The 23,670-nt window shown below is 40.4% G+C and overlaps 1 protein-coding gene across 4 annotated transcripts in view; it reads left to right on the top strand.

Annotated features, from left to right (window-relative positions):
• The window catches only part of LOC103134330 (oxysterol-binding protein-related protein 6), a 39,893-nt gene extending 16,749 nt beyond the window's left edge, over nt 1-23,144 (top strand). Inside the window, exons 3-23 of one of the 4 annotated variants that reach the window (XM_007546520.2) lie at nt 1,015-1,137; nt 1,343-1,396; nt 2,904-3,017; nt 3,109-3,279; nt 5,897-6,041; nt 6,215-6,318; nt 7,811-7,903; nt 8,711-8,879; nt 10,866-10,996; nt 12,251-12,358; nt 12,769-12,900; nt 14,525-14,612; nt 15,881-16,134; nt 16,343-16,480; nt 16,728-16,791; nt 16,933-17,011; nt 17,673-17,817; nt 17,904-18,048; nt 18,160-18,286; nt 19,216-19,338; nt 22,198-23,144. In XM_007546520.2, the coding sequence (XP_007546582.1) occupies nt 1,015-1,137; nt 1,343-1,396; nt 2,904-3,017; nt 3,109-3,279; nt 5,897-6,041; nt 6,215-6,318; nt 7,811-7,903; nt 8,711-8,879; nt 10,866-10,996; nt 12,251-12,358; nt 12,769-12,900; nt 14,525-14,612; nt 15,881-16,134; nt 16,343-16,480; nt 16,728-16,791; nt 16,933-17,011; nt 17,673-17,817; nt 17,904-18,048; nt 18,160-18,286; nt 19,216-19,338; nt 22,198-22,309 (2,619 nt within the window). In that variant the 3' untranslated portion in view covers nt 22,310-23,144. The remainder of the gene's footprint in view (nt 1-1,014; nt 1,138-1,342; nt 1,397-2,903; nt 3,018-3,108; nt 3,280-5,896; nt 6,042-6,214; nt 6,319-7,810; nt 7,904-8,710; nt 8,880-10,865; nt 10,997-12,250; nt 12,359-12,768; nt 12,901-14,524; nt 14,613-15,880; nt 16,135-16,342; nt 16,481-16,727; nt 16,792-16,932; nt 17,012-17,672; nt 17,818-17,903; nt 18,049-18,159; nt 18,287-19,215; nt 19,339-22,197) is intronic. The other 3 variants (XM_016668662.1, XM_016668664.1, XM_016668663.1) reach the window with 3 other exon arrangements.
• Nucleotides 23,145-23,670: the final 526 nt, after the last annotated feature.

A 23,670-nucleotide genomic window follows, 5' to 3' on the forward strand; every position in this document is an offset into this window, starting at 1 on the left:
CTGTCTCCAAAATCCTTTGCAGTCAACTCAAACCACCAACTAGAAACACTGGGAGAACAAAAATGTCTCTAATTTAAGGTAAAATACAGACTTTTTTTTTTTTTACAGTGAGGTTAAAACTTGAACACAGGCCTCTGAACTGTCCTTGAGTATCATTCATGTCAGGAAACCAACCGATTTAGATTAATTATGCCAAAATTTAATAAGTAGAAAGATTAAATGCCAAGACAGGAATATGCCGGGCCGGTGATGTTGGCTTACAAAAGCATGCAGCATGCAGTATATTTGCATGAATATCAGAATCTACAATATACTACAATATATTCAAACCTGAAATGTCCAATGTGTATTTTTTGAATCCACTGAAATTTTGTTGCATCATCATTTATGTCTGGAAAGAAGTACTGTTGAAATACATATTTGAAAGTTTCAAATTACATGACAGCGAGAGATACCAATCCTGACCAATAAAAACTATTAACTGCATTAATTTGCAGGTATGTATTGGCAGCGACCCCCATAATTATTTTCTTCCTTTAGTCCGTGAAGAGCAACAGCATTTTCTTTAGTGAAACTGATGGTTCCGCAGAGAGACAGAAAACAGGATCATGTTTCTTACTCTGTTACTGGTCATATTGCTGCTATCAAATCAGTGACCTTGTCCTCCTGCCTGTCTCCTCCTGAGGGACAAAGGTTGGATGTCACCTGTCCCTGCATGACCTGCCCACCGTTCCTCCCCCAGAGGCATCATTTTGATTTACAGACCCTCTCAGAGCTGAAAGAGCGTAGTCAGGAGAAAGCTAATGAGGTGGAAATGCTGAGAGAGCACAGGGGGACTGTGTTTTGTTATTTTAAAGCTGGCTTAAGAGAAGCACTACACGTGTTCCTGTTTTTCCTATGACAAGGCCATATTTTCTTTTTATTACAGCCTGCGCGTGTCCTGTTTGTGTATCACACCAGAGGAGTGAGTGGATTAGTTCTGACACGGCTGTGGTATTTTTCTTCCTCTTCCAGGAGGCAGACAGCTGGGAAATAATCGAGGGACTGAAAATCGGTCAGAGCAACGTCCAGAGGCCCGACAAACATGAAGGTTTTATGTTGAAGAAAAGGAAATGGCCCCTGAAAGGGTGGCACAAGGTACGATCCAGGGGCCAGGCCAGACACAAAAGCTTTCTCTTCTACAGAGAATGCACTCTCAGATTCATCCATCACCAAACTGTGTGCTGAATATTAAAAGGGCGCTTCTTTGAAGTCGTTCTCTTGATCATTTTTATGGCTTTGTTGTTATTTAACAACAAATTGGTACTCTTGTTTTTTTTTTTTTTTTCCTTTTATTCTGCAGCGTTTCTTTGTTCTGGACAACGGCATTCTGAAGTACTCCAAGACCCCTATTGATGTAAGTAATCCTGACCGTCGTCCCTGCAGGCAGAAACAGAGCTGCCCGGCCCTGACCTCTGCTAGGAGAGACAGCGAGTCAGCTGAGACATCTGCAGCGTGTTGCGTCTGCGCGAAAAGCAAAACTGTCCGACAGAGTGGAGACGCGACGCATGATGGTGACAAAAACATTTTAGTCTCACGCATTTTGGATTCTCGTGTCTGCAGTAGCAACACTGCGATCAACATTTGTTATGAACCTATTAGGAAAACGTAAAATGTAACGCGTGCAGAAACCACAGAAATTTTACATACTAAGAAGATAAGCTGTGTTGTCCAAACAGTTGCTCCTGGAAATCTTTAGGTTTATTGTCAACATTTGAAGCCTTTTAAGTCTTTGCGGTAAGCAAATTAAACGAGAGCTGTTTAAGCAGCGACATAAAACTAATATTACATGGATTATAACCAAATCTTTCACTAAAACTTTCTTTCACTGATTACTGCACTCATGATTCAACCTCCTGAATTCATCACTGCACACGGATTTACAGATCGAATGCATTCTCAGGGACTCCTGATGTAACCAATCGAGGGCTTCAATAATTGCATTTTACTGCATGTTGGAAAGATGGCTGCCCAAAATGTTTAGAGAACGTTGCCTGGCACAAACAAGGAAAACTGTACAAAAAGATGGCAGAGACCCTGAATCTAACTCGAGATACATGTGAAGGTGTCATCAGGACATCCTGGGAGAAATATCTTATCGTAAACCAATGTCAAGCTGAAGCTTGGGTGTTCAGGCCTTCAGACAACAATAATCCAAAGGATATCTCAAAGTCCACAAGGGTTTGGTTTCAGAAGATGTGTTAATAGGTAATAAAAAGGAGGGAGTTTTACCCTGACTTGAAATCTTTAAAATCGTGGCATTTGAAAAAGGCGCTTGCAGCATGGAAATCTTAAGAGCATCAACGTTTTGTCATCATCTAAGTACTGTGGGCAAGATGTGGCATGTGCTTTTTTGTTTTCCCCTTTAGACTGTTGTCGCACAGTAAAAAACGTGGAACACCGAGTAACAGGCAGGTACTGAGAGTCCAAGTTTTATTGGGGCTGAAGGACTTCCGCTTTGCACTTTATTGAACAATTCTGTTGCCCTTAAATCAAAAATAAACCCTTGTAGCCTTTATATAATTGAAGACAAAAGAGTGTTAGTGAACTGGAGACCTTTGACCACGATGGGTTAAGATTCCTCATGAATCCAGCTGATGTTTTGCAGTCAATCATGTTGTCCACAGGTCGTACCAGCAAAAGGATGGTTTACTAAATACGAAAGATGCTTTTCATGACCAACTCTAATCTTGGTCATGAATCTCATATTGACTCCAGGCTTGTTTTTGAAGTCGTCTCTCATATGATCATTTAAATAAAAAGAACTGTTCAGATAAATCTTTGAGTCCCAAATCTGTGTCAGAGATACTGATGGTGTGTTTAAATTATGAGGAGGCCTGGATGTTTTTGCCAAACGTCCACAGATTCAAAGGGGAAAGCTTCATGGCAGCATCGACGTCGGCCTCTCTGTCATGTCCATCAAAAAGAGGGCGCGTCGCATCGACCTGGACACCGAGGAGCATATTTATCATCTGAAGGTAACACTCGAGATGACTCACTGTATCAAGGTGAAAAACAGCAGCTGGGTAAGTGACAGAGGTCAGCGTTGGTCATCTGCTTCCTGTCCAGGTCAAGTCTCAAGACATCTTTGACGCCTGGGTGTCGAAGCTGCGCCACCACCGACTCTATCGACAGAATGAGATAGTGCGCTCTCCCCGGGAGCCCACGATGCGAACGTTTCCTCCTCCGGCTGCCATGGAGACGCCCCAACCCTCCCCAATTGTAGTAAATGAAACAAAGGTGAGCTTCTATTCCTCTATTCCTCTGTTAAAACTAAAATATGGGGGAAACAACATTTACATGTTAACATTTATCTACTCTTTTTTTTTGTACGTATGTAAACACATGATGAAAGTGAAAAGAGGAAGTTCTGTTCAGGGGCTAAATTGGCTCCTTGGTTTAATCACTGCCATTATTCTGATATCTTCATCACAATTCCTAAACCAACGAGAGAATTACTTGCATCATTTGCAAAAGTCATTCCAGTTCTGGATAAACACTGGAAAGTATTTTTATTTCCAGATTATGTTCATCATTAATGTCAATAAGTTGTATCCTTCTTTCCTCAAAGGCGATTTTTTGATTCTTGCTGGTTTCATATTTAAAACTTGACCTCTGGAGAAAATTCTGCCTTAAATTCCCTGCGAAGTTTTTTTATTATTATTATTATTACTATCAGAATTTCAACATGGAAATGCATAGAAACCCTGTGGATTATGGACATATATCTGCCTAACATAATAAAGCAAGACATGAAACTGTATCCAGACCATTAAGATAACAAAACGGGTTGCCCATTCTCTGTAAGAGCGCTTGAAGTGTGAGTAAATGTGAGCACAGGGCCAGAGAAGTTCCTCCTGGGAGTGCTGCCGAGTCACATGGAGGCCATTAGAGGTGATCAGTAGGATTTGGATCCTGAGCAGCCGGCTGCAGCACGATGAGCTCTCCCTGAAGATTGGCTCAAATGGAAGGCTTCGGTCCTGGAGTCAGAATTATCTGCTGCATCAAACACTGCTGGAAGCCTGGAACAAAGACGGGTTCAGAGTGGCAGCATTTATTCAAGCTCAGTATAATAGCTCATTTCTACAGCAGCTTTTGTAGAAGTGCTGGTTGAGGACATAGTGTAGGGTCGGTGTTCTGTTTCCCGATGGGTTCTGTGTAAAATTGATCCAACTTTGATGAGCAGTCATACGTTTTTATGTTCTCGTCATCAGCATTAATGCTCCATTGTGGGGTTTTCATGATCATCAGTAGGACATATGTTTTTTGGGGGGTTTCTTTTGTTGCGACGCCCTTTCTATGCACATATACATATTATACATCATTGGAAAGTTGGGATTCCTGAGATTAAAGTGACGGATGCCAATCATAACTGTAGAAGCAGTAAGTGGTTTTGTCAAACCACTTGGAAATTCAAAATAATGTCCAGTTCACTGGACATACACTGGATGAAGTCTCATATAATTGACAGCACAGAGCCCTTTTGAACAAAAACAGACCTTTCGCATCCAGAAGAGTGAAATTAACGTACTCCAATAAAAATAGTTAGCTCACAACAAGTCTTACGTCCACAATCCAACATAATCTGCTGCTAAAATCCTTCAAAAATTCATTTGGATGCGTCTGTTTCCCACAAAGTTGTGTTTGTTTTGTTTGCTTTGTTTTAAGTGCTCTGCAGGAAACTCGACGAGTAATTCTGAAGCATTTTTTTTTTTTTTTTTACATACAAGCTCAGATACACCTGCAGTAATATTTAGGTAAATGCTCCCTTGCAAGTTGCACCTAGACCACACTGTTACCATCAACAAGCTTCTTGTATGATTCTTTGCAAGATATTTGATGACGCCAAAATGAGTGGAGTCCATGTTAAAAACATAATTCTTGCATTTTAAACAAGATTCAGTTCACTGAGCACTACATAAGCTCAGTGTTAACCTGGTTTATGTTTTCCAAAACCTGTTTCGATGAGTGTGGCATCATTTTCTGTCTCAAGTTTCAACTAGCAGCCAAACAGGCCCTCAGCATGATGCTGTCACCACCATGTATTACATTTGGAACTGCGGCTATGGGTTTAAGAGCTTCTCCTCAGCTCTCCCGATCACTGATCCAAATAGCTCAAACTTGATCTTGTCTGACCATAAGAAACTCTCTACTGAGAGCATTTAGCTCATCTTCTAGTTTATGTTTGGCTTCCTGGGTTGTTCTCCCCAGAGAAAAAAGAAGAAAGAAAATGGATTTAATTTCCCATTATTTAAATATTGTTTCCGAGGAAGGAAACTGCCTTCCTTCTTTACTGCCTATGTTTTCCTCTTTTTTGTCATGTTGGCACACAAGTGCAGGCAAAACCAGAGGCGGACGGTAAAGTGCAGAGTATTTCCTGTAACAGATTAATGGTGGAGTGATTCATAGTACGCATTTTTGAATCTGATTTATGTAATTTCAACCCAGTAGCAAATTGAAAAACTAAAACGGATTTTAATTTGTTGATTCATTTCCTGGTTTCCAACAATTTTTTTGTCTCCACATGCTTCATTACTAGGCCAAATAAATTAAAAGGTTATCAATTACACAGAAAAACTGAGCTTTTCTTCTTAGTCCAAAAAAAAACACAAAAAAAACATCTAATTTTAATCACCATCTCGCTGCATTGTTTTTATAAAACTGCTTTAGTTGATCTAATATTAAACTTGTTTCTTATAAAATAATCTCTAAGTGAATCCCTTCTGCTTTTATCCAGAATATTTCCTGGGTATCATAGCTAGCCAGTGGTCTGGCCTAACTTGTGTGCAATAGAATCTGACGCGGTGCCTCGGACAGATCAGCCCGTCTGACCCTGTCTGTCATCACCTCACCTCAGCAGGCCAAGTCCAGCAGCTTGCCGTGGCAGCCGGCGGCGCCCAGCAGCAGCAGCAACAGCAGCCTGCAGGCCTCCTACAGCAACGGTCAGAGCAGGGTGGCCGCCTGGCTTCAAGAGTCAGAGGAGATGGACAAGTGTGCAGAGGGTGAGCGAGACGAAAGGCCACAATTTGGGATTTCACAAAAAAGTAGATTTTACAAAACAGTAGATTAAATCAATCGCCGCTGAGGGATTTTGAGAAATCCCTCAGCAGTGGATGTGACTGTGCCATAACACGTAATGAGTTTGTGAGTCGGTGGGTGTGAATTTCATTTCCAGAGCTCGCACGTTGCCAGTCTAACCTGACCGAGTTAAGCCGGTTGTTGCAGAGCCTGGAGATCCTGCAGAGGACCCAGTCAGCGCCCAACTTCACAGATATGCAGGTAAAACGCACAGCCGAGAGCAAATACAGAAACACACGCATAGCGGTGTCGAGGATGAAATTCTAGTCAGCACTTCATTAAAACTTTTTTTTTTTTTTCAACTGGAAGGTTTGCTGCTGGTGAGACGTTTGCATACGTTATTCATTGGCATGAAGATCATGTTCATTTTGAGCTTTTAAAGACAGACTTAATCTGTTTATCTGTGAAGATGCAACAGCTGTACAGTAGATAGTGTCTGCTATTTTAAAAACAGAATTAGGTGGACAAGCTTAACCACAGAGTCGAAATCATACACACTGGTTCTAAAAAAATAGCAATAATATAATTTTTAGATGTGTTTTTTTTTCTCTTATTATGATTTTCATTAATTTGTGAATTTTTGTTCTTTTTTTCCTGAAGCATCTTGTGATTTTTACCTGTTAATGGTGATATATTAAATAAACTTTAAATAATTATTGCTGCATATAATCATTCTTCTTATCCACATAGGTAAATCTTATTTAAATTGCTTGGTTTCCTGGCACAAATACCTTTAAAAACTTACGAAAAACCTGCTATATCAATTGCAAAAACCAGTTTTGATGGCTGCTGATGATCATTGTCCTGTTGGAACTCCCAAATGTGTCCCAAGTTTCAGCTTTTGAATAATATTTGCACCTTTAAAGTCTCTACGTTGAAAATAAAAATATATCCATGCCCTTGATGAGTGTACGTCTCACCAGCAGCGTATGTGTGTGTGTATATATGAGATACAGACAGAGAGGAATCTTCAGGTAAAAATGGAGACGATTAGGTCTTTTGTTAGCTGGAGTGAGAAATGTGTCCCATTAGTTGCCGACATTTCATTCCTCTCTCACCATTTGCATGGCATGTGTGTTGCTCCACAGCTGCACTGTGGCTGCTGACCTTTGCGTTGCAGCGCTGCATACACAGAATAACAATGCCTGTGGCAATGGCCGTCAGTGGGCGGTTAACCGTTTAAGAAATTAACGTGCGACGCTCGACTGGTTGTGAACTGAATTATTTTACGAAGTATATGAAACCAGCAAAAGTAAAAGATTATAACAATTGAATTGCATTCATGATTGTTGCTGAAAAGAGTCTGAGTGAGATTTAAAGTATGCAGCCACTGTGTATTTAAGCTTTAATCCATTTAGTTTGTGAACCAAACTAAAAGGTGTATAAGATTTCGCAACACACATGCTACACTGTCACCTGACACATCCAGCACATATAACCTATCATTATCTATTCATTTGTTGTGTATTATAAGTGTTTGGCTCAAATTCACAAATGAAACAACACACCATCGTTTTGTTTGCGGCCTAATTTTCTTTTTCTTTTTTTAAAAAAAGAAAAAAAGAAAAAAAAAAAGCTGTTCTTTTATGCCATTTCACTCCAGTCTATGTCCGGCTAACTCTTGCTTCTTTTGTGTGACGTGTTTGTCCTGTTAACCTCCCTTTGCACTGCTCGATCCACATGTGCCTCAAAGGCCAATTGTGTAGAACTGTCAAAGAAAGAAAAGCGCTTGAACAGAAGATGGAGAACAAAAAGTGTCGGCAAAGATGCGAAATTCCAACTGCAGGTAACACACATGCACACTAGCAAACAAAATAAGTGGGTTAGGCTTAATGCTTTTTGCACATCTTTATCGGGGATGCCCAAAAACTGAGAGGGTGTTGTGAAGAAGTCTAAGGCATTTTCTAAAATAGGAGCAGCTCGTGCTTCAAAATGCTACAACAATCATGTCTCATAAAGTCGCAGTATCTGATTCATTGTGAGACTTTAACCCAGTTAACACCCAAATATTGTTCTTTTATTTTTCTCCTTTTAATCAGGAAATAATTATCTCACCATAATAAAAATAAATAGCTGGTCTGCACTGCCGCTCACAGGAACCTGTATGTCATGGCTTGAACACTTTTCGCTGATACACCCTTTTGTTTTTTTTTTTTTTTGCTTAATGTATAAATATATATGCTGTTTGCTGACACAACTAATGGGGTTTCAACTTTTTGCATAAAATCCTAACGTCAACTCTAAAATTAAGGTTAAATCCTGTAAATAACCCTTTTTGCATGTTTCCAGAAAAAAAAAAAACTAAAGGATGGCGAAACATTTCCGTTATTTTGACCTTTCACTTTGATTTTTATAATTAGAAAAGACGCACTAAACAGAATAATTTATTTTTTTCAAAGGAGTATTCCTTTGATTTAACTTCCACTGAAAAAACATAAAAAACAAATATTTTTGTCAGATTAATTGAACAGATTGAGTTTAATAGATGAACATTTGGTTTCCGGCTTGGCAGCTGGTTCTGATTGTAAGACAAAGAAAAGCGCAGCACTGTGGTGTTCCTGACAGTAGTTCTCTGCGGTTGTGATCTCTCCAGGTTCCTCTGTCTGCCAGCATGTCGCCTGTCCGCCTCCACTCCTCCAATCCAAACCTGTGTGCTGAACTCGGGGACTACCAGCCCCCAGTTTCTCGCCTGTCAGACAGTGTGGAGTATGCCAGCGACTACTTTAAACTTCAGGAGGAATTCTGCACCATTGCCCAGAAAGGTAAGCAGGCGGCTGCTGAGCGGTTAATTTGTTTTATTAAATGTTTCTTTGCATTTGCAAACAATGCAAAGAAACATTTAAATCTCTTTGACTATTTTCCACACTTTTTCTCACGTTAAAACCACAAACTTCAGTTTATTTTTGTTGCGATTTGATGTGATGCGTCAAAGCAAAGTTCAGCAAGTTAGGTCCATCAATCCTTCCATCAACTTCTGACTCATCATAATGGTGACAGTGCCACGTTTGGGACAATGTTGTAGGTTTCTAATAAACCCATAATGTTTGCGTGAATGTTTGTCGTTTGAAAATATCGCCCTCTTCCACATGTTTGCTGTTCGGCTTGAGTCAAACGTCTTGATTCTTTCAGCAGCAGCTTTCTTGCCGTCTTTTTGCATGACTGATTTTGTTCTCTCTTCAATTTCAAGACTGCACAACTTGTGCTTCTTCTTTAAAAATATATAACTTAAATTATCTGGGTTCAACCTGTCTGTTTAGGAAAACATAAATCATTAGCTTCATAAGCTTGTTAAAAAAAAACAATAACATGTCGCCTAAATGTATGCCTCTTCATTTCATTGCTCTTTTTTTTTGTTGCTATAATTGCATTTCAGTAATCTACTGCTTAAAAATGTATCATCTCGAAGCAGTGAACATGTTGACTGATGCACCTCGGAGTGATATGAATCACCTGAGGGCTTGTTCATTTCCATTGCTTTTTGATGAATTATTGTCACTCCGGCCGATCAAGTGCGTAACTGAATACAACTGTACCTGCTATAATAAAACATTTTGTCCTGCAAGTCTGGAAAGCACTTCAAACTACAAATGGCACAATAAAGGTCAAAGCACAGATGCAGCTCAGCACAAATTGGGATCATTCCACATTAAATATTGATGAAATTCAATAAAAGCAGCGATGATATTGGTGTTGTAGTTTGTTGAGGGAACAAAGATTTAGGAGTTTTGCTCTCAGGTGCAAATTTAAAAAAAGATCCCTGCAGGTTAGAAAAGTGTTTTAATTCTGAACCTCAGTGTAAAGGCTGATTGGGCTGCTGTGTTTAGGAAAAAGTACATTAAAAAAAAAGAAAAATAAAGAAATGAAGATACATTCTTAACATCAGACTACTTTTTCATTTCAAAGTTACATTCTAAGAGGAAAATGTATATATATTTTTTTATCTTTTCAGTTTCAGAAACAGGCACATTTTTTGTCATAGTTAAATCTGTTGAACATTTCCATGATCATAAGTTTTGTTTTCTTCAAAACAACTATATTCAATTTATGCAATTTATACTGTTTCTCACCGGGCTGAGAACCAGTTTCTTCCTTTCAGGCGTCAGACTCCTGAACTCAAGCTGCACCTAATACAGCTTCATCTTATAAATTATTTACACACACACACACGCACACACACATACATACATATATATATATCACACAATTACTTTATTATTTATTTATTCATTTTCTGTGTAGTAAATTAGTTAATTTGGGACCTGAGTTTGAATTTCGTACCACAAACAAGCAAGGTGGTATGACGATAAAAAATCCTTGAATCCATGAATTCAAAAGAACATCTACAAGCAAAGAGACGGACCTCAGTAGAAGATGCAGTTCTACCTAATGTGGCAACCAAGTTAGTTTTTTTTGTAAAACCGCCAATATAACTTCATCTTTTTAATCTGCATGACTGCATTTTGTCTCCAGAATGAAGGTCTTTGTCCCGGTATGCATTTTGGTCCTGTTTTACTGCGGACAATGTCACTGTCTGCGAGTTTCATTACTGCAAGGTGAAACAAAATGGCGAAATTAATGTAATTTGAATGAGCTTTGATGTGAATCTGTACATTTGCAGACTTGCACGCATTGAGTTTTAACCTTTGCGAAACTTTTCCATCTTTTAATATGTCGAATAACTCAAGGGAGGATGTGCTTTCTTACTCCGATTGTGAACAGTTTTCTGCTTCTTTCTTGCTTCCCCACAGTCCACTCTCTCCTGAAGTCGGCCTTCAACACCGTGGCCATAGAGAAAGAGAAGATCAAGCAGGTTCTCTCTGAGCAGGAGCAGTCTGACCAGTCATCCCAGATCATCTCTATCAGGAAGTCTCTGTCGCTGGTATATTTCATTTTTTATTTATTTTTTCTCCTCCTCACCTGTAATCTGAACTCTTTGCAGGCAAATGTGGCTACTTTTGTGCCGTAAAGGATCATCATTTTGGAATGGGAAATGACACAAATATTTTGTTTTCTTGTTACCTCAATTTACGTTTGAAGAAATCACACAACCCAATGTGCGTTCTTAAGAGTCTCAGACAGCACAATTAGGAAAAGATGACTTGTGCAGATGAAAGCAGAGTCGAGCGAGTCATGAAAGCCCAATCATCTTTTCCCAGTTTAATTGGTGATGGAGGGAGATGTGCAGCGCAGTTCATTAACCAAACTCCTGAGGGCTGTCTCTTTACTCCAGTGATTTAATTGGACTGTTCCTCCTTCTAACTGTTGGCATAATTTTAGTGAAATGTTTCACTCGCTGCTTTATCTCTGTTATTTCCTTAATTGGCTGTTAGTATGTGACATGGCTCTCTCAGGCTGCAGGTCGGATTTCCCAGCAAAGCTCTGTGGGAGGTTGATAATCTGTGGTTAGTAGTTGCCATAGATACAGCAGTTTTAGTACCTGGAGCTTCAATGGGAGGATCTATATTTAGTTCACCACACGTTTCTTCTTTTACTTATTTTAATAACCACTTAACACATTTGGCTCGTTTGCTACATCTCACAATAGTTTGCTTCTTGATGCCTTGTCTCTAACCAGGGAAGAGACCTAATCCATTTTTCACAAAGCATTTAATGCTAAATAAAAAAATTTTTTAAAAAAATCCGCTCTTGTATGGAAAAATGAAAACTGAGCATGAAAAACGTCTACATTTCCAGATTCTGTCCCTTATGTCATCATCTGAAAGGTACAATTCTAAATTTTAGAAACGAGTCGTTTTACATTGATTTCTACATAAATTATGTCTTTTAGTTTTAGTATTCAAATGTTCAGTTTTTCTCAGCTGATGGCTTTTAAATAGATAAATCCCTAAATTATCATTTCACTGCTTTTGTTGCCTCGACATCAAGGGTCTCAAACCTAAACCAACAAAGCCTGACACCCTAACTGGCCAAATTGACTGTAAGCTACATAGTTTAGTTATTCATTTAGTCTTGTTTACACAAGGACAAACCTAAAAGCTGCAGGACACTGACCATTGAGGGTTACAGTTTGGCATCTCAGCTCTAGACTCTTTGTCTGATTTGGATATCTGGCCGATCGATTAATTGGTGCGTCTTTACTGAAAACGTTTGCGTCACGCTTCTTATCTTTCAGGCTCTAGCCCAGAACGCGGAGCTCCGAAGCCGCCTCAACCGCATCCACTCTGAATCTATCCTGACGGAACAAGTTGTCAGCGTGAACATCATCGCCACGCCTGATGAGGTAGGTCACCGCTGTCGGTCTCTCTCTCTCTCTCTCTTCCCGTGTCGATATCAATAAGATCACATCTGCCAGGGGACGTCCAGGTTCTTGCAGCGCTTGCTTATTGCGTTTGTCTGTGGCGTTATTGATTCCTGTCCCAAAGATTTATGCTTTTTTTCGACGGACCCTGGCGAGTAAGCTTAAATGAACACCATTTGATGCAGAACCCTGACACCAAGGTTAATAGAAAAGATGACTAATTCAAAAAGGACGGGGGAGCGCGTCCCGTGGCGACGAAACACATGTTGTGATATGAGCTCGCCGTTGCTCCCTCGGGTGCTGCTTCTGTTCCTGTTTGCTCAGGTCCGCTCGGCTGTCGTCGCGTTGAGAAAGGGTGAACAAACGCCGCTTTTGCTTGTGTTTGCCTGCAGGCCGTGGAGCAGATGGGGATCCCTCTGACTCAGCAGGCCTCTAATGAAAGCCGACTCTCCATGTCGGAGTCTGTCTCCGAGTTCTTTGATGCGCAGGAAGTGCTTCTGTCGGCCAGCTCGTCGGAGAACGAGGTACAAACAGACAAGGGGGAGTGAAGATGTTTAGAGCCTGGCAGGTGTGTGTTGTGACTGGGGTAAATTAAGAGATGGGTTAAATTGGCTCTTGTGCTGGAAAACCAAAGAGCTGTAATCAGACGGTGGTTAACGAGAGCAGCTTGAAAATTAGATTTTGAGCAGAAGGTTTAACGCTCAGACACTTTAAAACAGCTTTTTCTTCTCTGTCCCCCTTTTTTTAAAAGCAGACTGTTGCACTATATCCACCAACGTCTATGTATTTTATTTGAATTTTACTTAAATGACCAACACAGCAGCGATGATGATGCTTATTTGTGAAGTGGAAGCAAAATTTGGCTTTGAGTTTTGCAGAACCACCGTTAGCTGTAACGACTCGCCACTTTCTTTAATTTACCCTTGAGTGTACATTGATGTTACCAGTTGTTGAATACATGTTAACCAAAGAAAAGAAGGGCTTCGTTTAAGGTTGGGAAGATGTACAGAAGTCACAACTTCAGTGTAAAAGTAGTGAAATAGATGTACATATTGCTGTAATCTAAACCAGAGGTACAGTGGACCGCCAGTATGAATGGCTGGCATTTCCAAATACTTGAGATCTCCTCTAAAATTGTTTATTGCTGCCTATTTTTTAGCAGTTCAAAACAACAAACTATACCTTAATATGCTTTAATGTGCTCAGTGGAATCTGCAGAATCAGTCACTCTCGGAGGTACAACCAATCAGCAGCAAGGATAATAAATAGTGTTCCTGGATTGGTTGCTTTTAGTACCGCGTCAAAGTTGCATTGCTCCTTGATATTTCAGCTTCTGAAGTTGTATTTTCTTGCGTCTTCGTATTTTAAATATGCAGATACAAGAATATCTGCGAGTAGCCGAGTTTTCCATGAACAATTTGGACAGGACAAATCTAAGCACGGCTAAATGCCTGATAGTTGCTGTAAAAATGCATTAGAATAAGTGGCTTTTTATGCCATAATCATATTTATTTATTCATTATTTTTTTGCTCTAGTGTATACCACTGACAGAATGACCTTCTACAAATCTGACTGTGCTTCCAACGGTTTTGGCTCATAGTGTAGTTTTTAAGGCAACAGATTATCCCACCTGAGCTGTGGCTCTCTGCAGCTTCTCCAGAGTTACCATGAGGCTCTTGGTGGCTTTTCATGTTAATGATAAAATAAACCATGACCCTAAGGCAGTGGATGCACAGGGTTTAATATACGGACCATAAATAAGTCCCTCTGCATGCTACACTTATCTTTTATCTTCCACTCGACTCTTTGTTTTTCCTCTGGTACATATAATTCAAATTAAATATATTGAAGTGTATGTCAAGGTCACAAAATATGAAAAAGAAATTGGGGGTGTAAATACTTTTGCTTGGGAAGTAGCTGCAATGCCCTCCTTTCTGATGCCTTCGCTGACCTCTTTGTGTTCCCATATAGTATGAAAATGCTGCAGTGTCTCCCACTACTATTACCGCAGTAACACATATAGTTGCTGCTGCAGTTTTTCAGCCAAAGGCAAACTACGTTTTGTGTGTAAGGCTAATCTGCACCGTGCTCTGATCAGTCAGTAACGCACCGCCTCTTTCCTCGCTCTCCACCTGTCCCTCTCGCAGGGCTCAGACGATGAGTCATACGTCAGCGACGTCAGCGATAACATTTCTGAGGATAACGCCAGCGTGACCGACAACGTCTCCCGACAAAGTAGGTCCGGTTTCTGCGCCACCACCAGCATCCACAGTCTCGAAAGAGAGACCAAAAAAAAAAAAAAAAGAAAACGAGTCAAGCAGGGAATTCCTACATGTCCCATAAGCTGTGCCGCTCCCTTCAGTGCCACGCACAAACTGACAGACGCACGCTTTCACTGGCGAAACCATTTATCAGTGTTGCAGAGGCAGTTGACTTTGCAGTGCTGCTCTGTGCCAAGGGCTTTTCTCGGGCTTTATGAAGCAGTCGGGAAGGGATCTCCCTCCTTCGTCTCTGTCACGTCCCACACAGAGGAGGAGAGGAGGCAATAAAGCGTGCAGGAAAAGAGAAAATACTCTGTGTTCCTACTAAATGAGGTTCTTATATTGGCAATAATATTTTGAGGGGTTTGATAGATTATTAGAGCCGCCAACGTTTAGTATCTGTTTAATAGTCTGGGGGGGAAAAAAGGACACTATTCTCTCAGGAAACAACACTCCATCGTAATACAATCCTGACCAGTTCACTACTTCACATTCCAGTTTCACTCCTTGTTTCAGCTGATTACAAAGACCAGTTAGTGCTATTTTAATTATTTAGTGTCCAGAAATTATTTATAACTTTTTAACTTATGTGTCTGCTGCATCTTTATTTTGTCTTTAGTAAATTTGTTACCATTTTATTTTACAAAGCCAGCAAGAAAAAATATTTAAGGAACTTTTTATTTTTATTTTTTATTTTTTTAATAAATAATAGTGCTGATTATTTATGGAACCTCAACCATATCTTATGAAGTCAGTTTCACTAAAGAATAGTTTAATTTCTAATTTACTTTTTAAAAATCTTTATGATTTATCACACATTGGCAATCTTATGTATGTCTGAGGAAACAGAAGTGACACAGATGCCCACAGATTAGCCATTCTTCAAAATGGGGAAGACGAGAGAATGAATGTCATTCCACAGAGAGGTGTAAAGCCATACAATGTGCACATTTTATATCTGGAGTTAAAGCAACAAGTTGAAAATGTCAAAAAAAAACATCCCTAACGACCATCAGATGCCATCTACATACCAAGCAGTCTGGCATATAAATAAATGAATATACAAAAAAAAAAAAAGTAAAATCACCTGTGTGATTTTAATAATCTGAAACATAAAACCCCAAATCAAAGGAGAGACAAAATCCACCAGAAACTATTTCTTAACATGGAATATTTTTAGCTAAACGTTGGTCACTATCCTCTCAATATCATCAGACTCACACTGTTGTTTGTTTTCCTCAGTGGCCAACGGGGACTTTGCTGGCAGCGCTTTCCGTAACGGGCGGCGCATCTGCCTGCCGGCTCCCTGCCCGGACACCAGCAACATCAACCTGTGGAACATCCTGAGGAACAACATCGGCAAAGACCTGTCCAAAGTGTCCATGCCCGTGGAGCTCAACGAGCCGCTCAACACGCTGCAGCGCATGTGTGAGGAGCTGGAGTACAGCGAGCTGCTGGACAAGGCTGCGGAGACCGAGGATCCCTTTGAGCGCATGGTAAACAAGCACAGAGTTTGAGTTTGAGGTCATCTGATCTCAAACCTGCAAATGAAAGTGTTGCGTTTAAATCTCACTCAGCTGTTACTGGAGGGCTTGTCCGTCCGGTGCTAATTGCTTTTAACCTTCGGATCGGGTTCAAATCCCCCCGGCGTTACAACGAGCCGCTCAATCCCTTCTCCTTCCTGTCGCTCCGGCTCCATCACAGGTTCTCGTCGCCGCTTTCGCCGTCTCGGGCTACTCCTCCACTTACTACAGAGCAGGAAGTAAGCCATTCAACCCTCTGCTTGGAGAGACTTACGAATGTATCCGGGAAGACAAGGGCTTCTGCTTTTTCTCTGAGCAGGTAAGTCTGCCAAAGATGATTAATGTCGAAATGCATTTAGGCGCGTTTGATGGAGCAACGTGGTAAAATGTGTCTTTGTTCCAAATGAAGTCTTTTTAGACCTGCTTTATTATATTCCTATATTTGCGTTATTCTCTAAAAAAAAAAAAAAAAAAAAAAAAAAAACTAGAAAGAAAAGAAACTTGATGGAACATCAGTGCGAATGTTATGAGAAATGTGACTCTTTGTGTTCGATCCTTCCTCTCAGGTGAGCCACCACCCTCCCGTCTCCGCCTGCCACTGCGAGTCCAAGAACTTCACCTTCTGGCAAGGTGACCTTCTGCCTGATTAGCGAGAGGCTCCAGGGAGAGAGTCTGGCTTAGCAGATAGGAAACATCAGGACTAAACTCTCTTGTTAATAACAGCTTTTTCTGACTTGATTTCCAATGTTTGTCTGCTGTTTTGTTTTCTAGATGTGAGATGGAAAAACAAATTCTGGGGAAAATCTATGGAGATTTTACCAATCGGGTCTGTGAACCTCACAATTCCCAGGTAACTTCCACCCCAGCGCTTAGCAACAGTTTGTTCTTAACGGAAAGTGGTTTAATTACTTCAACCCAGCAGGTTTTCAGATCCATCGTCCCGCTGAGTTCTAAATGGTAAACTGTCTTTGTGATTCGGTTCAACTGGTCAGGTCTTGGAGCAATTAATGAGCTGCACCATGCATAATAATGTAAAATGACTATAAAATCCATGTAAACATATCTATCAAACAAAGCTGCTATTAAAGATTAAACTGGAAATAGCAGATTTTAGAACACTGAATATTAAAATACCCTTTTACTTTATTACATTAAGTCTACAAACGAAATAGAGCTGAATCAGAAGAAGCTTCAGCTCAGTATTGTTTTTGATTTGTGGAATAAAAAAAAACATAACTGTAACCTTATGTGAATTAAAGAAAATCCAAAACAAATTAACATTTTTGCACCTAACTCTGGTTTAAAAAAAAAAAATGTTGTATGATCCGGGCATCCTGAGAAAGACGGGGTTCAAATAAATCATTTATAGCCCTGAAAGAAATCTGCTATTCATGCCAACGATAAGTGCATGTAAACTTCTGACTCACGTGTGCCCATCTCAGAAAAAGAGTGATGCTGTGAATTTCAAATGTCTTTGCCTGGGTGTGTCAGCTGCGTGTGTTTCTTTGCAGGTTTGGAGATCATTATGAATGGAACAAAGTCACCACCTGTGTGCACAACATCCTCAGTGGACGGCGGTGGATCGAACATTACGGGGAGATCACCATCAGAAACACGAAGAGCAGCGCTTGTCTTTGCAAACTTACCTTTGTTAAGGTAAGAAAAAAAAATTATCTCTTTATGACGTTGTAAGTATCTGATTTTATTTTATTAGCTGATTTATCAGAGGCTGTTTCTCGTAGGGAAATTACTGGAGCTCCAACGTAAACGAGGTCCAGGGATTTGTGATGGACCAAGAGGGAAAAGTGATCCACAGGCTTTTTGGGAAATGGCACGAAGGTCTTTACTGCGGCATCCCGCCGTCTGCCAAATGCGTCTGGAGGCCAGGTACCATCCTTTCACGTGCAGCTGGACCTCGACTAATACTGGCTGCATAAAAAGCCAATCTCATCCTGATCTCTGAGCTAAAAAGGAACCCGGATCGCTTCTCCTCCTCAGGCTCCATGCCGACAGACTACGAGCTGTACTACGGCTTCACCAGATTCGCCATCGAACTGAATGAGCTGTGCCCCGAGCTGAAAGACGCCCTGCCGCGGACAGATGCTCGATTCAGGCCCGATCAAAGGTGCAGACCCCCGACAGCCATTCTCAGCTAAGGAAATGTGTTTAGATCAATGACGTCTTGCAAAAGTTATTCATAGCAGTTCAACGTTTTTGTCATATTACAACCACCAACTCCAATATAATTTATTGGGATTTTATGCAACAGACCAACACAAAGTGCCATTTAATTGTGCTCACACATCGTCTTCAGAAGTGATCCGGTCCAGCTGTGCGTATGAATAAAGCTGCGTTATAAAGACCCAGTAGGCCTGTCAGAGAACACACATGAACAAACACAACACCTTGGATGTGTGAAAGAGTGTCAAGACAAAAGCTTGAAAGAAAAGCACAAAGTTTAAAAGCATGAAGAAGAATCTCTGTTCAGGTGAGACTGCAGTTGAATAATTTTGTCCCGTATGCTACGTGTGGTAGAGTACTTACTCCTACAAGTCATCATCCACATGATGAAACAAGGCGGTGGTATGATCATGCTGTGGGATCTAGACTTAAATCCATTTAGGAATCTTTGATGTAACTTCAAAATTGATATAAACAGAAACGCCAGTCTGACTGAGCTTCAGCTATTTTGCAAAGAAGAACGGGGGCAAAACTTAGAGACGTACCCCCAAAACCCACAGCTGTTATTGTTAGCCAAAGGTCAGAGGGGCCGAATATAAATCCACTTTTTACTTTTGAGAGTTTTGTGTGTGACAAATCTTGAAAACAATGCATCCTTTTCCTTCCACTTCACAATTGAGCACAACTGTCCAATGAACTACACTGGTGCTTGCGGCTGTAACGGCAAACATGGCAAACTTGACAAAATCGAGAAAAGAAAAAAAAAATCAATGGCTTTAAATGGTGTTCTTTAACATGTTCTCTGGAGGAGTTATTTTTTGTTTTGTTTTTTTTTTTGTTCCTAGTATACTATCTGTCTTTTTGCTGCCGCAGATATCTGGAGGAAGGAAACGTGGAGATGGCCGGCTCTGAGAAGCAGCGCATCGAAGACGCCCAGAGAGCCCGGAGGAAGTGGAACGAGGAGAACAACATCAAACACGAGCCTCGCTTCTTTAAGTAAGGACAATCCTCATGTTGAAAACACGCCTTTTCACCCAGATGATGCTGATTTTATTGACTTTGTAATCCAAAACACTTGGCCTGTAAAACGTGCCGCTGAAGTGCCTCCCATGTGATGCATGACCGTTCACTGACGCATTTTAAACAATTACAGACGTGACTCATGCAGAAACCTGCAACACAAAGTGATACAAAGTTATATGTAGCGTACGATCTCAGAGTACAATTTAAGCCAAATTATTACACATTACTGACAAAAATGGTTAATCATGAAGCGCCATCTGGTATCGGTCTAAAGAAGGTCAGTCAGTTGCTTCTGATCGCTGTAATCCCGCCTCCTGATTAAGCATGTGGCGACAGTGGAGTGAAACCATTTTAACTGAAGAAAAACTTCAGTGGAACCAGGCTGGGCTTGAGGAGCCGTCTGTTGCAACCGCCAGGGGGGGTCAGAGGGCAGGGAGGAAGCGAGAAAAAACACAAGAAAAGCTCCAGGATTGTTTTCTATGGGAAACAAAAAATAACGAGTGCACAGAGTTAATTGCAGAAGTAGTGTCATAGTATCAAGTCCTTTCTATGACAAAGTAGAGAAAGGTAGCGGCAGCAATTGCTTGGTCAGTGGCTCAATATTTCAGAGACACAGCTCAACTCTGAGCCAGAAGCACTTTCTCTGGAAAGATGGAAGGCACAGAAAGTTACAGTAGCTGCACCAATTCCTTTGGTGCAGCAAAGATGTACAGTCAAACCTAGAAGCACTCAGCCAAGAGTATTATCTATAAATAGAATAGGGAAGTACAGAAAGTTTTTGTCAGCTGTTATTCGAGTAATCGCAGAGTTAATTTCTGTCCAGCAAAGAGACTCAGTTAACAGAATCACTGAGCAAAGAGTATTTTCTAACTCAGTGATTCTAATCTTGTCAGTTTATAGAGCAAACTTAACCAAACTTTTTCTCACAGTGACTCATGTTGGATATGTAGGCAACCTGAACCTTGTATTTGACGCCATGTTGCTGCGGTAACAAGTAGGAGCTCAGCTTCATCACTTGCCACCAAAACCTGCTGTGATAACTCAGTTCATAGAGGAAATTAGCAACATAACCATCATTTTCATCTCAAAATTTGCATAAAAATGATAAGTCGTCATCTATTCCCGCTTAAACTTAGCAGGGTTGCGGAGGAGCTGCTGTCTGTCTCCTGCAGTCATTTGGCGAGAGGCATTATTAAATAATTAGAAAGAGAGATAATTAAAGTAAAATAGAGTTTAGTGGCTGTGTAATTTTCTGACTTTAGTGTTTTATGCATGTTCTAAAATGATCAAGACCTGCTGTTTTAGGTAAAAGCATAACTGAGGAACCATCACTCTTCTTATAAAACATCACCGTAAATGGTTATTGAATTTAAAATAAAAAAAATTAAAAAAAAAACACTATAAGCAGATGAAACTTGTGGCAGTTCTACAAAGACCTGATTTTTTTTTCTTGTTGCCTCGATGCTGAAGCTGAATCAAAGTGTGTAGTAAACAGGAGAGAGAAGCAGATAATTATCTGACGTTCACCTGCTGAGTCCCACGTTTCAGCGCAGGCTGCCATGGTGATTGTAGCCGTTACAATCATCATGCGCTGATGCGTAAAAGTATTCAGATCGCAAGTTATTGCAAACACTTGCTGGCAGTAATTGCTGCTAAGGGTTGTACTAGCAGTTTTCAGGATAAGGAGGCGTCTGCTTAGAAACAAAGGACCAAATGGGCATGAATTGCTTCCTTTTTGTCCCCCTTAAATAAATGCTATTTGTATTTAGTCAGATTGTCTTTGCTTGATACTCAAATGTGATTGATGATCTGAAGTCCTGTCTGCACCCGTTAAAATGACACGATCTTATTTTTGCGATAGCTGTGAACATTAAGATTGAGAACAATCTGAGCTAGTTTCTACTTTTTATTAGAAATAAATTGGAAATCATCTTTTGGTGGCTTTGCAACTGAGCTGAGAACAGTTTCCACAGTGCAGCTTGGGGCCCATTTGCAGCCCTTGGAATGAATTTTTTTTTTTTTTAACTGCACGCACAGTTAAAGAAAATAGAATCTTTTAAAATATATATTTTTTATAGCTGAATTAGAATCTCAGTAAAATTTGAGGTAAAGCATGTTCTTCTCCTTTAATTTTGATTTCATAGTAAAGAGACGTAGTCTCCTACCCATGCAAAAAGCTTGGATAAAGTCAGTAGGTATATTCTGTGTTCTTACTGATGAACATACAATTAACAGTTTCAAGGTCAACAAATTACAAAGACAATTGCAAAACTTTATCCTTTTCTTTTAAAATGGACAACGTGAGAGACCCTTTTTATGTTTTAAAATATTGCGTGTTTAGTTTGTTGTTGGTCTGCTAAAAATAAGAATTAAATACCAAATCATTTTGGTTTTCTAAATAACAATGCATGCTCCTTTTTTTTTTTAATGTTCCTTCAAATTGGAACATAAAAATGTTTGGATGCCACTGAACTACAGCAATTATTTGAAAGATTTTTATGATGGTTTCATTTTGGAAATCCTGCTAGTAAGAGAAGAAAAGTTACCTGGCAACTACAAGGCGTGTCTTTCTTATTTTAAAAAAGGTACAAAAACTTTGTAATGCATAAAGAGGCAAAATCAATGAAGAAATGTTGATGTGTAAAGGTATAAATCCAAGGTTTACCTAATCTTTTTACTAATAATACAACTTTTATACTCTTGTATATAAATGGGTGCTTCCTTTATATAAATATAACAAAAATAAATCATGAGGAAATCATTAGAAAAATATTCTCTTATTAAAAAAAAATATGCTAAAAATCATGCATAATTTTTGCCCTTTTTGTGCAGAAAAGTGGTGGACGCCAACCACAGGGAGAGGTGGGTCTCCAACAACATGTACTGGGAGCTCCGCAAAAACCCCGGCTTCATCAACATGGAGCCCACCGTCAGCCTGTGGTAGCACACGGAGCTCCGCCTCCATCGCTGCGGACCAGGAAGCTCTTACCTATGCACAGCGGGGTGTTGGACAGGAACACCCGGCGACGCCTGTGCGCATGGACAAGAAGGACTGCGGAGCTGAGAACGACGTCGAGGGGCTGCTACATGGTCACCCATCCATGGAAACATCCTCATCCTGCTTGTGGAAACCGGGTCGCCACTACTACGTAGATCTCTCCTCAGTTCTTCTGACTTTCCCAGTTTGTCCTTGCCTTAAAAAGACCCCCATACGAGTCGAAGGATTAGGCGCCTTTTAGTTGAAGCCATTTCGTTTCCAGACAGCAGTTTGGCTTAGACTAGTCTATGGAGTAGACATTTTGAATACCTACCGATATGTGCATGCTTAGAGAGCAGCTTTCATCGGCATAAAGCCGTATTTACTATATCATCAAATATTGTAGAGAAAAAAAAGAAGTATTTTTATATATATAAAAAAAGAATATCTTGTGTGAAAGAATTATTTGAATTGGCAGATTTTTATTTATTTTTTGCTTTTTAATACTAATGAATCTGTTAGGTGGCAGAATCTTCTCTGGGGAATCGACTCACACTCAATTAACAGAAACAGTGAAGAGAGATCACATTACTAACACGTTTACAGGAGTAAACAATATAAACCATGTACTGTATTTTCCGCACTATAAGGCACCTTCAATGAATGGCCTATTTTAAAACTTTTTTCATATATAAGGCGCACCGCATAGAATAGACGATACAGTTAGGGTTGCCATCCATCCCGTATTGAACCTATACGGGACGCTATTTGTTCCGTAGTCTACAAATGTGGATGGGTAATCCCCGAGTACTTTATATAGTCGGCTGCCCCAGTCATTGTTTCACTCACGGTGTCCGGTGTTGCGATATTGTGCCCAACTGCTTTCTGGGTAACACAGACCAACCGACACGCTGCTGCCGCAGTCTCTGTCTCTCTTCCCCCGCTCCCCCAGCTTTAAATGTGTAGGGGCTGGTCCCTTGGTAACCCTAGTCGAAGCACCCCGGATGAATGTCTAAAGCCACTTTGTTGACATAAAGAATGTCAACAAAACAGTCTGACTCCGGTCAGGGAGGAGAGCTGGGCCGGGGCGTGGCCGGACGATGGTCACCCTTCTCCGGTTGCGCACAGCATGTTCGTGAAGAACGTGGTGATAAATGACCTGTAGATGACCTGATTTAGACAGTCGGTAGGTAGATAGGTCAGTCAAACTTTATTAACAAACCAGCGTTCTGACAACTATCCCAGCATGCACCGCGCGCTTCTTCTTCTACGGGCGAAAATGAAGTCGACGGCAGCTTACCGTAGTTGCTAGACCTATTGTGGCTCAA

This window comes from Poecilia formosa, unplaced genomic scaffold (genome assembly GCF_000485575.1).
Source record: "Poecilia formosa unplaced genomic scaffold, Poecilia_formosa-5.1.2 Scaffold16, whole genome shotgun sequence".
Lineage (NCBI taxonomy): Eukaryota > Metazoa > Chordata > Actinopteri > Cyprinodontiformes > Poeciliidae > Poecilia > Poecilia formosa.